Source organism: Bufo bufo, chromosome 1 (genome assembly GCF_905171765.1).
Source record: "Bufo bufo chromosome 1, aBufBuf1.1, whole genome shotgun sequence".
Taxonomy (NCBI): domain Eukaryota; kingdom Metazoa; phylum Chordata; class Amphibia; order Anura; family Bufonidae; genus Bufo; species Bufo bufo.
Window position 1 is genome coordinate 618,438,307 of NC_053389.1, and position 16,976 is coordinate 618,455,282.

General features: G+C 41.6%; 1 protein-coding gene across 1 annotated transcript in view; it reads right to left on the bottom strand.

Moving 5' to 3' along the window:
• Nucleotides 1-16,210, bottom strand: part of LMAN1L (lectin, mannose binding 1 like) — an 82,135-nt gene extending 65,925 nt beyond the window's left edge. The window contains exons 1-5 of the mRNA XM_040414644.1: nucleotides 16,030-16,210; nucleotides 15,428-15,582; nucleotides 9,431-9,538; nucleotides 7,270-7,331; nucleotides 1,103-1,202 (exon numbers count right to left, since the gene is read on the bottom strand). Coding sequence (XP_040270578.1) covers nucleotides 1,103-1,202; nucleotides 7,270-7,331; nucleotides 9,431-9,538; nucleotides 15,428-15,582; nucleotides 16,030-16,210 — 606 coding nt within the window. The remainder of the gene's footprint in view (nucleotides 1-1,102; nucleotides 1,203-7,269; nucleotides 7,332-9,430; nucleotides 9,539-15,427; nucleotides 15,583-16,029) is intronic.
• Between the last annotated feature and the right edge of the window lie 766 nt (nucleotides 16,211-16,976).

Sequence of the window (16,976 nt, forward strand, 5' to 3'; positions counted from 1 at the left end):
CAGCTCACTCCACTTTCACATATGGCTAAAGTCAGTTTTAGCTAAATCAGATTTATGATCGGCCCTTTAAGACTGTAATAAATGTGGTTTTGACGGTAGCAGTTTATCCGTCAGTAAGCAGCTTTACAAAAGTCGCACGTCTTTACAAAAAAGTCGCATGTTCTATTAAAAAGTCGCATAAGACAAGCATGGTCCTCACTGGAGTGAAATTGCGCATTTTTTTGCGACTTTTTAAATAGTCGCAATAGTAAATCTGTCTAGAGATTGATTTACATAAGAAAACACGCCCACTTTCAGAAAACTGGCGAGCATAGTGCAGAGCCAATAAAAGTCATACATTTCTGCGCAGTTTAACAGATTGCGCAATAATTTGCGACTTTTTCACTCTATTATTCTGACTTGAGCTAATGATAAATCTGGCCCCATGTTTTTTGGGATGGAACTGATGAGCTGAGCTAGCAGATTCTCTGGGCTATGGGAATTTTTCCAAACTCATTTCCAGCTCTAGTATGAAAAAATGCTCTAATGCGTCCAGACACTTCAAGCAATTATTTCTCTACTAGCTCCATACAAATTTTAAATGCCACTTGATTTTAGTAGCTCTTTTAATATTAATTAATATTAATGAATGCCAGACCACTGGGATTTCTAGATGATTGAGAACTAGATTAATGGAGAAACACATTTTAGAGAAGTGAAAGATCTACTGTATGTGCACCGCTTATCATATGTACAGCGCTATGGAATGAATGGCGCTTTAATAATAAATAATAATAATACTGTATTAGTGCCTACAAACTGCTGTAAACTGATGCTGACAGTCTGTAGTCAGCAGGAACTGGACAGCTGTAGGATTTTTTTTCTATCATAATCCATTATTTTTGCAATTACCGTATGTACACTGCCTGTTGTGAGTACGGTGTAATAGTGTTTTACATCGATAGTCTGAAGAAGATCATGATGCAATATGAAACACACACAGGGAATTTCAATGTTTTGGCAGCTACACACATCTGGTTTGCATATAAATCTAGATCTGCACAGTACACCTATACAGACAAGCAATGTGTTACAGTACAGATCAATTATATAGGACACTTACTCGTAGAGTTCTTTTATAATAGGTTATCTTTGCCCTGAATGGGCGAATTGTATTCCTGAAATGTTCCATACAAGTGCCTAGTGCTTGACTTGAGCCATCCCTTTAAAAAAAAAAATGACAATAAAACTTCAATACCCCTGGTATAGCGAAATACATGGTACAGTTAATGCTACTGATCACAATGAATACTAATTAAGAAAATGAACAGATGTAAAGTGGATAAATCTTGTTTGAAAAAATAAATTAGTCTAAAAAGAACTATACTTCCCACCAACAAGAGGTACAGTAGTATGCCCACAAAGAAGATGTAATGTGTAGAGAATGCCCCGGTAGCAGGTGAACTGAGGCAACAGGTGATTACAGCAGCAGATGGAGAGGGAGTCTCTCTGCAAAACATCAGAGAGCAGAGTCCCAAGAGAGGAAGCACTGCCAGCAAAATGGAAGCTGTTACGGGGTGGAGAGTGGGCTCCCCACACCGTGGTAGAGAGTCTGAGATGGGCTGGAGGTAGACTAGACCAGTGACTTAGTGACTAGACCCTGTATCTTACCATACTAATTCTTCACATTACTAGTGATGAGCGGCAGGGGTCATATTCGAATTTGCAATATTTCGCGAAGATTTTGTAGAATATTCGTTGAATATTCGCGAATTCGATTATTCGTTATATTCTACATTTTTTTTACTCGAAAAATCAGCAAGGTAATGATCGCGTAATATGCTAATATTACGCAATCAATACAGGTGTGGGTCAAAAACGAATATATAGCACTATAGAATTTAGTGCTATATATTAGTTTTTTAGAATATTCATAATTTTTTTTTCCAAAGAGGACCTTTCACCAGGATACATGTATTGAAATAGTTATATTACCTTACAGTGCGGCCCCCAGTGATGTCTTTCCACTTAAACTTTTTTAAAGGACGCCCCCCTTTCGTCCGCTGTGGTACCCGTTTGTTTTGGCCCCTCATATGCTAATAAGGAGATTTGGTTCAACTAGGCGGGGACTTGAATTTGTCCTGGGCGCGGTTATCTTCTCCCTGGCTGCGAGCACATCTAATCAGAGCGTCCCGCTCTTAGCCAGGGAGAAAACAGCGGACGAAAGGGGGGGTCCTTTGAAAAAAAAATAAAGCAGAAAGACATCACTGGGGGCCGCACTGTAAGGTAATATAATTATTTCAATACATGTATCCTGGTGAAAGGTCCTCTTTAAGTTACTTAAAGGGGTATTCCCATCTCAATGATCACTGTTAAATCTGTTAATGATTTGACAGTGATCATTTTTGTAAATATATTTTATTAGCCAATTCCCACCCTTCTTAAGAATATTCATCCTCTCCTACCTCATTCTTGTCATTTCGTCTCCCGTAGTTACGGCCACCGCTCTTCTCCCGAATCCGGTGGCCGCGCTTGCGCAGAAGACACCTTATTTTCTCCCGGCCGGGGCGCGCACTGTCCTGAACGCGCAAGCCGCTGCGCATGCGCCATGATGACTTCTTCCTGGCCAGTATAGTACAGACCCGCAAACGCGCACGCCGGCTCTGTACTATACTAGCCAGGAAGAAGTCACCATGGCGCATGTGCGGCGGCGTGCACGTTCAAGACAGCGTGCGGCCCGGCCAGGACAAGCCTTCAATCAAGCTGACTAAGCCCGCCCAGCCTCACAAGCCGGAAACCAGGAAGTGAACGGCACAGCTCGCAGCAGGTAAGTATGAAGACGGTAGATGGGACAACCCCTTTAAGCAGGGAGGAATCATGACTTCAGATGGAAAAAAATGACGAATATTCTAAAAAATGAATATATAGAGCAATATAACTAATATAGTGCTATATTTGTTTTTCAGAATATTCGTAATATTCTAAAACAAGAATATATAGCAATATAGCGAATATTAAAAAAAAAACTAATGTAGAGCAATTTAGCTAATATAGCGCTATAATCTTTTTTTTTTAAAATTGTAATTTGTTTCCAATCTGAACTTCAGATAAGAAAAAAATTACAACTATTAGACAAAGAAGATTATAGCACTATATTAGCTAAAATGCTCTACATAAGTTTTTTCGAATATTCGCTATATTGCTATATATTCTTGTTTTAGAATATTACGAAATATTCTAAAAAATGAATATATAGCACTATATCGAATATATTTGTTTTTTAGAATATTCAGCTTTTTTTTTTTTTTTAATCTGTACAGTTGTTCCACTTCGGCATACTCCTCCCCGACAAGCGTCCCCGTCACCATGGGAATGCCTGGGGGTTAGAATATACTATCGGATCAGAGTTTTCACAATCTCACTGAGATCATGAAAATTCAGATCCGACTGTATAGTCTAACCCCCAGGCAATATTCGTCATTTTTCTCATCTAAAGTCATGATTCCTCCCTGCTTAAGTTGCTTGTAGGCCAATGACTCATTGGCCCACAAGCAAGAAGCAGGGAGGAATCATGTTTTCAGATGTTAAAAAATGACGAATATTCGATATAGCGAATAGCACTATATTCAAAATATTTGTGAATTCTCAAAGTTGCGATATTCGAGATAAATATTCGTAATTCGAATATTCGCGCTCAACACTGCACATTACAAGTGTGCCTACCATTACAAAAATACATATTAAACAGCTGCAGATGTACATTAGATGCTCTACAGTAACAAACTGGGAGTCTAAGTTTCCCTCTACAGTGGCATGCAAAATTTTGGGCGCCTCTGGTCAAAATAACTGTTACTGTGAACAGTTAGGCAAGTTGAAGATGAAATGATCTCCAAAAAGTATAAAGTTAAAGATGACACATTCCCTTTATATTTTAAGCAAAAACTCATTTTATATTTTCATCTTTTACATTTTCAAAATAAGGAAAAAGGTCCCGAAGCAAAACTTTGGGCACTCTGCATGGCTAGTACCTACCGGTAGTAGCACCCCCTTTGGCAAGTATCACAGCTTGTAAAAGCTTTGTTTGAGGGATTTTCATCCATTCTTCCTCGCAAAAGTCTTCCAGTTCTGTGAGAATCCTGGGCCATCTTGCATGCACTGCTCTTTTGAGGTCTATCCACAGATTTTGAATGATGTTCAGATCAAAGGACTGTGAGGGTCATGGTGAAACCTTAAGCTTGCGCCTTTTGAGGAAGTCTATTGTGGATTTTCAGGTGTGTTTAGGATCATTATCCATTTGTAGAAGCCATCCTCTTTTTCTACTTTAGCTTTTTTTCAGTTCGTGTTATGTTTGTTTCCATAATTTGCTGTTATGAATCCATTCTTCCCTCTAGACGTGAAATGTTACCTGTGCCACTGGCTGCAACACAAACCCAAAGCATGATTGATCCACCCCCATTCTTAATGGTTGGAGAGGTGTTCTTTTCATGAAATTCTGTGCCCTTTTTTATTCAAATATACCTTTGCTCATTGTGGCCAGAGTTCTATTTAATCCACATGATTTGTTTTCAAAATGCATTAGGCTTGTTTACATGTTCTTTTTCAAACTTCTGACTCTAAATTTTGTGGTGAGGACACAGAAGTGGTTTTCTTCTGATGACTGACCCATAAAGGCCATATTTGTGACGGTGTCACTGAACAGTAGAACAATGTACCACACCTCCAGAGTCTGCTAAATCTTCCTGAAGGTCTTTTACAGTCAAGTGGGGGTTCTGATTTGCCTTTATAGCAATCCTACGACCAGCTGTCTTCCAAACCTTCTCTTGACCTCCACTCTTCCTGTTAACTGCCATTTCCTAATTACATTTCGAATTGAGGAAATAGAAAAGTGTTTCAGGTTGCCATCTTCTTATAGCCTTCTCCTGCTTTGTGAGCCTCAACCATTTTTATTTTCAGAGTGTTAGGCAGCTGCTTAGAAGAACCCATGGCTGCTGTTTTTTGGGACAAAAGGAGCCTGAGTACTTATAGAAATTTGCATCACCTGGCTTTTCCTAATGATGATTGTGAATAACCGTTAACTCTAACAGGCTATTTAAGGTGTGAGACCTCGGTCAAAGTTATCTGAATGCTAAGATCTGCTTGGGTTCCCATACTTTTGCATTGTACTCCTTTCCTTTTTTTTGTCTAAAATTGTACAAAACCAAAATCATACACTGATATTGCGTAAAATGTTGAAAAGTGTGTTTCATCTTTATGCATTTTGGAGATCATTTCATCTTAAACTTTCTTAACTGTTCACAGTAACAGTAATTTTGACCAGGGGTGCCCAAACTTTTGCATGCCACTGTACATGTTGAATGACCAGGTTCTTCCCAGTATGTTGGTAGTGCTATGCTATGTATTGTGAAGCAGTCAGATGTCTCCTGACCTGTGCTTCCCTTTCACACCATGCTGTCTCATAGACAGACAGAGAAACTGCAGCTGCAACCCTTCCTCCTTTTCACTTATTTTTGGTTTTACTTCAGACAGATTTTTTTTGGTGAGCACTGGCAGGGAAATAGCAGCTGAGGGCTTCTGGAAAAAGTGGAACATACCACTTACTTCTAATAAGTAATAATTACAAAATTTAGTATGTTTAGGCTGGGTTTACATATTGAGGCTACAGTTCATTATTTGAAGTGGTTTCTGTAATTTTGGTAAAAATTAACAGCAAAAATGCACCGTGGATGCGATGCGGGTGCAAAGAGAAGCGTTAGAAAAAGCTGCTCCAGTAAAGCAATGTGTTTGTGACGTGAACTGAACTACAAATCGGTTGGGTTCATGGACAACGAACAGGAAGTGTTATGGTGCAGTGTACATCTATATGGAATGTTCATCTGCTCCAAAGATCCTAGTTCTCACAGTGTTTCCAGTAATTGTTTTCAGATGCAGGCATATAAGATTTTCAGAAACTAGAAACACAATATATAAAGTGTAGATACATTACGTAAGGTACAAAGGCATTAGCCTGATGGCAAGAGGCACAATAACCAGGAGTTCACTGGCCATCAAGTAAGGATAGCAAAACCTTACAGGAGATGAATAGAAGACAATTTCTGTGTATCCTCATCGAGTACACTGATGGGGTATGGCAATGGTTAACAGATGTTCATAATTCCAGGCAAGACAGAGTTCTGCACATATGTGCGTGGGGACATTAGAACTTGGAGGGAATGGAGGGAACAGCCATATGGCATGCTTTGCTCTCTCTGAGGAGGGGGCACAAAGCTGCACCTACCAAATATGTACAAATAAACAGAGGGACAAGAAGGAGGAAATGTCTCTGAAATGCTATCATAACGTCTGTTCTCACCATCCCAGCTTTCATTTTTATACAACATGTGACACTGCAATTTGCTCTATTTTTATCATTTTTGTGACTAATAAAAGGTCGCACAATTTCTGATATTCAGAATACCGCTAATGGAATGTGTAAGCTGGTAGGAAATGGAGGGAGTTACCGTTCTGAAACCGCTCCAATCTTGTTTTGGAAAAAAGAAAAAAGAAAAAAGAAACGGAAACTCTGGCCACAAATGCAGCAGCCCCATGAAATCACAATGTACAGATGACAAGTCAGCCTACATCTGTATATCGTACAGGGGAACTACAAAAAAACTAGAGTTTCCAATGTGACTTTTTATTAGAAAGGATGTGTCTGATTAAGTCAGTGTTGCATGCTCTACATTTCTGCAAGATAATGGGGGTCATTTATTATCCAGAAATACGCTTTTCCCCGCTCTTGCCAGGTCTAAAAAAGTGGGCGTGGTGTGGGCGGGGAAGGGGCTGGGCCATCTCATTCATCATTTTCTATGCCTGTTTTAGGCGTAGAAAATGGCTAGGAAGCTGGCTTACATTTAGACTGGTGCTGGATGCGCCGAAGTTATGTAGAGACCGGCGCCTCTTCATAACTTCCCTGCGGACCTACTGCCAGATATAGGGGTTATTAAGACCAGTGTCTAAAACTCTGGTCTTAATAAATGACCCCCAATATGTCTACAGGACTAAGTTCTGGCTTCTATATGCATGTATCAGATGAAAATGGCAGGACTCCATCATCTACTGAGAGATCCCTGGCCCCTTATAGATTATGTTCTACAATTACCATACACTCCTCTATCCACCTCCTGATAGAAACACTCTCCACCCAATTAGCTGTGGATAAAGCCACAAGACTATGATTTCTGAAAATGATATAACAGCCAGAAGAGCAGGTTACTATACTTCAATACATTCTTAATTCAGACCTGCACTTACCGCAAGTGGTCGTACGTCAGCTTGCCGTTATTGCCCACAATGACAATTGCTGGATTATTTCCCTAAAGGAAGGGAGATATTAAAAGACAATTTAGGCAAAACCCTGTGACATACATATTTGAAGATATAAGGTGTTTTAACAGATGGGCATAGGGTGAATGTATAGTTCTAGATAAACAGATTAAAGCATTCAGCAGAGTGCTGGTTCACACCTTGGACTTGGTGAACTATGGCCTAAAGAGATTATGCCATGTATGATCTAAAAAATAAAAATCGTATATCATATAGTACATGACAGTCTTTTTCTAACAAAGCTTGAACCAGCCCTGTACCTCACATGGATCCAGAGATCTCCACATTCATTGCTCTGCTAGATTTATATAAAGCCGACAGCTCAAGGGGAGGGTCTTCTCTGCCGAAACTCAGGGGGAGGGTCTTTTCTGCCGCAGCTCAGGAGGCATGTCTTTTCTGCTGCAGCTAAGGGGACGTGTCCATGCTCTCCCTATCGCGGCTCAGGAGGCAGTAGAAGGATGAAACTAAGCATGTGCGGCCATCTCAGTGAGCCGGATAAAGAAATAAGAAGAAACAAAACAGCAGGTGGCGCTATACAGATTTTAGATTTTTTTAATTACATGCAATTACAAAAGTATTCAGATTTAGCTGAAAACTGTAGAATATTTTTCATGAGACAACCCCTTTAAGTTTAAATCGGAGTTGCCATGGTTGATAAACATGGTTACAGAAATCTAATTAAAGTACAGAGGGGTCAAATGGGCTGTCAAACACAGGAAATACTGTGGTAGGAAGAGTAAAAATCAAGGTATAAAGGTAGGTAAAAGATGTACATCACCATAAATAGCAACTAATGAAGTTGCATTAATAGAATTAATGCACTCTCCAGTGTTTGGTTGTGTGCACTGTGTGCATGTACTCGACATCCCACCTGGAGAAGTGCAGAGCGGTGGCAGGGACAGGAAGACGTCCTTGAAGCATAGCAGGGTAAATGGTTATAGAAACACAAAATACTCAGAAAACCCCTAACAATAACAGCAGCATCATGTGTTTTAGATATGGTTTATAGTGGACAGAATATAGCATTAAATAGACCATCCACATTAGCCAAACCTGCCAATTTCAACAGGACTGGCCGACCATTTAATATGTATGGGGGCCTTTTAACTTTCCTCCGATGGGAGATGTTGGGGGTAGGAGGGGGGGGGGGGGGGGGGGGCGGTAAGGATTATGCAGTTTGATTTCAACTGCTTAGTGTTTTTGTTCTTAGGGAGATAAACCAACGCCAGAGTCATCTGGTAGCTTTCTCCCCATTCTGGACACATTTACACCAAGACGAGCTGAGAGAGAATGTGTATGAGGGTCAGGAGAGACAGCTGTCACTTGAACAAACTTGTTCAGCTGACAGCTACCTAATACATATGGCAAGCCTTAGAATGCATTTAAAAGGTTATTCAACATTCAATAAAATCTATAGGCTTATTGTTTAACAGAACATAAATTGCACTCACCTTTTCAGGGCGTCCAGGTTCCAGCATCGCAGCTCCACAACCGCCATTGCGTGTAGTGCTTGTCATCACTTCCATTTGGCAGAAATGGGAGCACGGTGCTAGAACCGGGACACTCTGAAAAGTTGAGTGTAGTTTTTTGTTGTTGTTGTTCTGTGTTTGAACAGTGTCCAGCCATCCCCTTTAAACTATATTGATAACTGAGATATGAATTAGTTTGTGATCAAATGTATTAGGGTCAGCAAGATTTGTAGATGTAATCTTTGTGATGGATACAGTAAGTTAACAGCAAGAAAATGTCAAGTCTGGAATTGGGCACATGTTAGTTCCTCTACATAAGAAGTAGTACAGTGTTTTGGTGTTTGATGGCTTAGTGCTTAGTGCGGTTGCCTTGCAGCTCTGTGGTCCTGGGTTTGAATTTGGCCAAGGATCACATCTGCATGGAGTTTGTATGTTCTCCCTGTGTTTGTGTAGGTTTTCTCCAGCTACTTCAATTTCCTTCCACATGTTATAGTAATATGTTATTTGGAGTTTAGATTGGGAGTCTCAGTGGGGACAGGTAGCAATATGCGTGAGGACAATCTCTGTACAAAACTGTGAATTATGGAAGTGCTGTACAAATGAGCAGTACATTGACTTACCTTAGAATCATGATCAAAGGTGTCAAAAATGATTGCCACTCCATCCCAAAGATCTGAAGAGCCGAATACTGGGCCCAGTTCTCCTTTTTCCCTCGTATACCAAAATGCCTAAAAGAAATGTTGTGTCACTATATCACATATGATACCACAGTGATACTTCTCATAATCCTAAAGTGTAGATTAGTCATTTTGGTGACCAGCTAAGGAACTACAGAAACAGTGTAGCATAGCCCACACAGCTGTTTCCATAGTTGTGACCACCTTGAGTTACTGTATCCAGGTGGGATAAAGTTGGGGGTGCCTCCTTGTGAGGTATCCCTTAAAGGGATTCTCCGGGAATTAAGAAAATGCGATAACGATATGCAATGCAATATTTTAAGGGAATTGTGCTAGAGGTCTATTTGCTTGGATTTTCAAGGCAAAAGCAAACACAAATTACTGATAATGCTGAACTATGCTCAACTCAAGAACTGAAATGCACAGTGTTTTTCAAAATAAAACATCTTTTACTAAAGTAAATAACATATTTGCATTACTGCAAAAGTACAAAATACAAAACTAGCTATTTTCTTAATAGCACTGCACAGAACAGATGAATAAAATAGAATTGATATAAGAACATGTGTTCATTAAAATAAGATTTTCCAAACACTGAACAAACAGGAACTTTTTAAAGAACACCATAGTCAGCAGCAGAAATATAAGGTAATATACCACCTGCCCATACGCCCAGACGCACCTAGGTTTTTGAGGAGGAAAATAAGAAAAAAAATTTTTTTTAACCAAAAGGTGTACTTTTAGTGGGTTTTGAACTAATGGTGGTCTGTGGATGAGACTGTTATGGAGGGGATCTGTGGATGACACTGTTATGGAGGGGATCTGTGGTTGACACTGTTATGGAGGGGATCTGTGGATGACACTGTTATGGAGGGGATCTGTGGATGACACTGTTATGGAGGGGATCTGTGGATGGCATTGTTATGAGGGGGGATCTGTGGATGGCACTGTTATGAGGGATCTGTGGATGACACTGTTATGGAGGGGATCTGTGGATGGCACTGTTATGGGGGATCTGTGGATGACACTGTTATGGAGGGGATCTGTGGATGACACTGTTATGGAGGGGATCTGTGGATGACACTGTTATGGAGGGGATCTGTGGATGACACTGTTATGGAGGGGATCTGTGGATGGCATTGTTATGAGGGGGGATCTGTGGATGGCACTGTTATGAGGGATCTGTGGATGACACTGTTATGGAGGGGATCTGTGGATGGCACTGTTATGGGGGATCTGTGGATGGCACTGTTATTGGGATCTCTGGATGGCACTGTTATGGGGGATCTCTGGATGGCACTGTTATGGGGGATCTCTGGATGGCACTGTTATGGGGATCTCTGGATGGCACTGTTATGGGGGATCTCTGGATGGCACTGTTATGGGGATCTCTGGATGGCACTGTTATGCTATGTGCCATCCACAGATCCCCCTATAACAGTGCCCCTGCAGTGTGAATGACCCCCAATACAGGGACTGGGGGCCGGCATCTGGATTAGGAATGAAGAGCGGGGACCGGTGCAGTCACTGTATTCTAATGCACCAGCCCCACTCACTGTTGTATAATCTTATCTAACCTGTAGGCATTGTTAAAATATAATAATCATTTGTAATCCAGCTGTATGACTTACAACTAAGTTCAGTAGCAGAGAGGAGGAGGCAGGCAGGAGGCAGGGTGGGCGTGCGGCGCGTCACTCACTACTTCACGCGCCTGCGCCGCCTGCTTCATTCATAAAGTGGGCGGCGCAGGTGCATGACGTAGAGAGTGACGCACCGCCCGCCTGCCCTCCCGGCCTGCCTCCTCCCTCCTCTCTGTTACAGAACTTAGTTGTAAGTAATAGAGCTGGATTACAAATGATTATTATATTTTAACAATGCCTACAGGTTAGATAAGATTATACAACAGTGAGTGGGGCTGGTGCATTAGAATACAGGGACTGCACCGGTCCCCGCTGTCATTCCTAATCCAGATGCCGGCCCCCAGCTCTCCTCTCTCTGTTAATACACCCGCCGACCGCGCTGTGCGGCATTGCGACGGCCGTGTATAGGAAATCGCAGCATTTTTGTGTAGCACAGCCCACACAGCTGTTTCCATAGTTGTGACCACCTTGAGTTACTGTATCCAGGTGGGATAAAGTTGGGGGTGCCTCCTTGTGAGGTATCCCTTAAAGGGATTCTCTGGATGGCACTGTTATGGGGAATCTCTGGATGGCACTGTTATGGAGGATCTCTGGATGGCACTGTTATGGGGGATCTCTGGATGGCACTGTTATGGGAGATCTCTGGATGGCACTGTTATGGGGGATCTCTGGATGGCACTGTTATGGGGATCTGTGGATGGCACTGTTATGGGGATCTCTGGATGGCACTGTTATGGGAATCTCTGGATGGCACTGTTATGGGGAATCTCTGGATGGCACTGTTATGGGGGATCTCTGGATGGCACTGTTATGGGGGATCTCTGGATGGCACTGTTATGGGGGATCTCTGGATGGCACTGTTATGGGGATCTCTGGATGGCACTGTTATGGGGGATCTCTGGATGGCACTGTTATGGGGGATCTCTAGATGGCACTGTTATGGGGGATCTCTGGATGGCACTGTTATGGGGGATCTCTGGATGGCACTGTTATGGGGGATCTGTGGATGGCACTGTGATGGGGGATCTCTGGATAACACTGTGATGGGGGCATCTGTAGATTACACTGTTATGGAGGGGATCTGTGGATGACACTGCTATGGGGGGATCTGACGATGACACATATATAGCATCTTATGCTATGTGCCATCCACAGATCCCCCTATAACAGTGCCCCTGCAGTGTGATTGACCCCCAATACAGGGACTGGGGGCCGGCATCTGGATTAGGAATGAAGAGCGGGGACCGGTGCAGTCACTGTATTCTAATGCACCGGCCCCACTCACTGTTGTATAATCTTATCTAACCTGTAGGCATTGTTAAAATATAATAATCATTTGTAATCCAGCTGTATTACTTACAACTAAGTTCAGTAGCAGAGAGGAGGAGGCAGGCAGGAGGCAGGGCGGGCGTGCGGCGCGTCACTCACTACGTCAAGCGCCTGCGCCGCCTGCTTCATTCATAAAGTAGGCGGCGCAGGTACATCACGTAGTGTGACGCACCGCCCGCCTGCCCTTTCGGCCTGCCTCCTCCCTCCTCTCTGTTGCAGAACTTAGTTGTAAGTAATAGAGCTGGATTACAAATGATTATTATATTTTAAAAATGCCTACAGGTTAGATAAGATTATACAACAGTGAGTGGGGCTGGTGCATTAGAATACAGGGACTGCACCGGTCCCCGCTGTCATTCCTAATCCAGATGCCGGCCCCCAGCTCTCCTCTCTCTGTTGATACACTCGCCGACCACGCTGTGCGGCATTGCGACGGCCGTGTATAGGAAATCGCAGCATTTTTGGGTCGGCCAAATTGCCATATCGCAGTCGTCGATTATTGCGATACGATTGCTTTTGCGATATATCATGCAGGCCTACTACAGAGATTCATCTGAAGACCATATGAAACTGTATTCAGGATCATAATCCCTGACAAGTAAGCAAGGAAGATAGCGCGGCTCTTTAACTTGTCCTCCTGTGTAATTAGGACAGGTTTTGTGTGGACTAGTAGGATGGCGGCCATATTATTTTTCCTAATGATTGCTCCCCGGACAAAACAAGCCATTATAACTAAGCAAAGGTTTTTGGGAAGTAATATTTAAATATTTTCATTTTCTTAAAGGGGTTCTCCAGGAATAAAAAAAATTAAAATACTTAATTATTATTTCTAATAAATATATTCATAAATACCTTTCATTAGTTATAATGGCTCGTTTTCTCTGGGGAGCAATCATTAGGAAAAATAAAATGGCCACAGTCCTATCAGTACATACAAAACCTGTCCTAATTACACAGGAGGACAAGTTACTTCAACACAATGAGCCATAGTTCTGCCTCATCCTCCTCTCTGCTCTGCTTGTCGGGAATCCTGATCCTGAATACAGGTGAATCTCTGTGGGAATGGAAAAGATAAGGAGACATGAGAGGAGAGTGAAGTGTGCAGCAGTACTTGTTTACAGTATCCATTACCACAGCCTATACTGTCTGTCCTCTCTGTACTTCATGTCTCCTCATGAACTAAATTCCCTACAGATTCAGCTGAAGATCTTATCATCTGTATTCAGGATCATAATCCCTGACAAGTAGAGAGGAGGAGGAGGCAGCTCTTTACCTCAGTGTTGTAACGTAACTTGTGTGATCAGGACAGGTTTTGTGTGAACTAATGGGACAGCGGCCATTTTCCTTTCCCTGATGATTGCTCTCCAGACAAAACGAGCCATTATATTTAATGTTATATTTAAGTATTTTCATTTTCTTAATTCCCGGAGAACCCCTTTAAATAAAAGCTGGCCTGAACTATAAAGCTAAATATGTTTCTTATTTTTAAAAAGGGAATTAATATCTTGTCCAATTGCTGGGTGCTTTAGTTGTGGGCTCCCAACACCCCAAAATACATGCAATAGAAAAAATAGCTACAGATATAGTCACAAATTTTATCTTTATGTCACAAGCTGTGTCTATAGTAGCAGAAGCATCCATACTGACTCACTGAAAATCCATTCGAAAATGTAACAATCTTCAGTGATTCCAAAATGTTCAGCTGGGGAGCCAGAGGTTGGAAATCACTGCTATAGGTGAGGTTAACATGCTAGTTAGTTTCTTTTGTATGTGCTACTACCGTATTTAGCACAGCTGCATTACATAAAAGTTTAGCTATTGCACCTAAAGGGAGTGTGAGGTCTGAAAATCACCTCCTGTTTTATAATTGACTCCTGCTCTCTCCCTTCTCCTGCAGCTCTGCCTCTTCAGATTGGCTGTTGTTTATAAGCACAGGCTCATCCCAAGACAGAATAATAATGAAGTACTAAACAACCAGAGAAAAAAGAGGATCACCAGGATCATCTGCCATATATACACTACTAGAAAATGCAAAAAAAAAAATCTGGAAAATTTTATGCGATTGAGCTCAGATAGACAAAGTATAAACCGCTAGTGGTGCTTGGTCAATGATCACATAACCAAGGTGGTGCACCCTTTTATTTTGGGTTCTATGGCAGGGTCACATTAATACTGGGTGGCATCTCCCCTTGCTGTGATACAGGCTGCCACTCTAGCTTAATAATAGACATACAGATGCTGGATATCCTCCTGTGGTATGTCGTTCCAAGTTCTTTCACCTTGGACCCGTAGTTCAGCCAAGGTGGTTGTTGGATGCTGTTCATAGGAGATCCTTTGCCCTACCCAGTCCTAGACATTCTTGATGGGGCAAAATACCTCCTGAGTGTTGGTGTTGGTCCTGTGTGTCTCCACACTATGTATGATGACAGTAGGCCCTCTTTAGCCCTCCTGCAAACTCTGATGTGGCCATCGATGATAAACAACAACGTTTAGTGATTAAAGCAGGTTCTCTCTTTGTACTACTGGTGGCCGCATCAGCATCTCCCATGCAAGTCAGCCAACAACTACCATGGCTGAACTCCAGGTTCAAGTTGTAAGAGTTTGGAACGACATACCACAGGAGGATATCCGGCATCTGTATGACTATTACTATGCCAGAGTGGCAGCCTGTATCACAGCAAGGGAAGATGGACCCTGCCTCAACACATACCCTGCCGCATAACCCAAATTAAAGAGTGACCACCTTGGTTGTATGATCACTGACCAAGCATCACTAACAGTTTATACTTTATCAATCTCAGCTCAATCACAAGTTTTCCATGTGTTATGTTTTTCATTTTCTGGTAGCATATATACTGAGGGGAATGAGCCTTAGTAATTGGGGATCAGGAGAGTCACTCTAATACGTAATTTTCCCGGACTTGTGTTATTTAGCTATGCTTATATAAAATATTAAAATTTTGTTTATTACCAGTCCCTCAGCCCCTTCACGTCCATGACCAGAGATCCTTATAAAAATCTCCACCTCCCAGTGCGGAAAAGAAGCATTGTTCTTAGTCCACATTGAGCCTTTGTGATTCTTCAATGAAGGAACAAGGCGAACTTCATCAGGACCAGGAATCGCATCTACAAAAATACATACATATGAGACCAAAACAAATGATTATTCCTTCCTCTGCAATAAGTAAGAGCTAGTGAAATTTACAGCCTGCATTCTAGGATGGTATTACACGGTCATAACCCAAAAGTAATATTTCATCTCACAGAACACCAATGAACCTCAGGTTACTAAATTGTTCATTTATTGAAAAATTTCGTTATGAGGTTCTTCATTTAACCAGAGGTATTTTTTGTTGATACATTGACCGTAAAGCAACGAAGTAGAGGCAAATAATGCCATGATACCTCATTTACATAGGTGGGTTTAACCTTCATTGACTGCCTTTATAATTTGCATTAGAGCATATAAAATACTACTTACCACTAAGAGGCGTCCACAGCAGAGCTTTCTTTCCATACTCTAAAACAAGCATTTTTTAATACTGTATATCTTTATATCTAAAATGAAATTACCTCCATAGGTCTCCCAAAAGGGTACAGTTCCATCAGGAAGGGTGACATGTGGCCCCTTGAAACTGTACTTGTACTCAAACCTGCTGTGAGCCGGCACATCCTGGGCTATGAAACAAGACACAAGAAGGGACAGAAGCAATAGCCAAGTCGGGAAGAACATCTGTAGGTCAATTGGGAGCATCAGTGGACAATGACCAGAGGAGAAGCACACTAGCCAGGCAGGACAAGGAGGAGGGTTAGAATTGAAGAAAACCCGGCATTTGCTGATTGGGTAAAGGACACATAGATTAGTTAGCAGAATTGGAGCAGCTGGATATTCCCACACATGGAATGGTTCATTAGTAAACTATAACTTTCACTGAAACTCCAGTTTGTAATGAATACCCTATACAAACATATAGGCACATATAAGGTTGGACACTAATTCTGTAAGGGTGGGTTTAGCTCATCTGTTAAATGTTAATGAAAACGTTGTATAGAAAGTATTACTATATTAGACTTAGGGTATTCCGGTTTGATAAGGTACTGGAAAAAAAGAGTGACTGATTAATTTGCCTAAAGTTCTAGTTTGTAGTCAATCTTAATATTACATTATAAAACTGCATTCCAAGCAGTTCTCAAAAATAAATGTTAAAATCTGAACTGCTGTCTTCAGGGGATAAATAAACCTGCAAGAAAAATCTAATTTTATATCAGGACACGGAGGCTCATATTGCATTAACTCTTTCTTTACTTCTACCATAGCAGCAAAGAAAAACAACATTGAGGGTACAGAACCATGGTAACAAACCCCTCCCCTCAATCCCAGTGTACATAAGGTCTGTTCCCACTGGGATCCTCCTCTTTCTTTGCTGCTACCAGATAAGGAACAGAGAAATTTAATGTATTCTATGCTTTTTCCTTTCAGCAGTTTTTTTGTGGTGATTTGTGTGGCCCTTCAGCGTCCC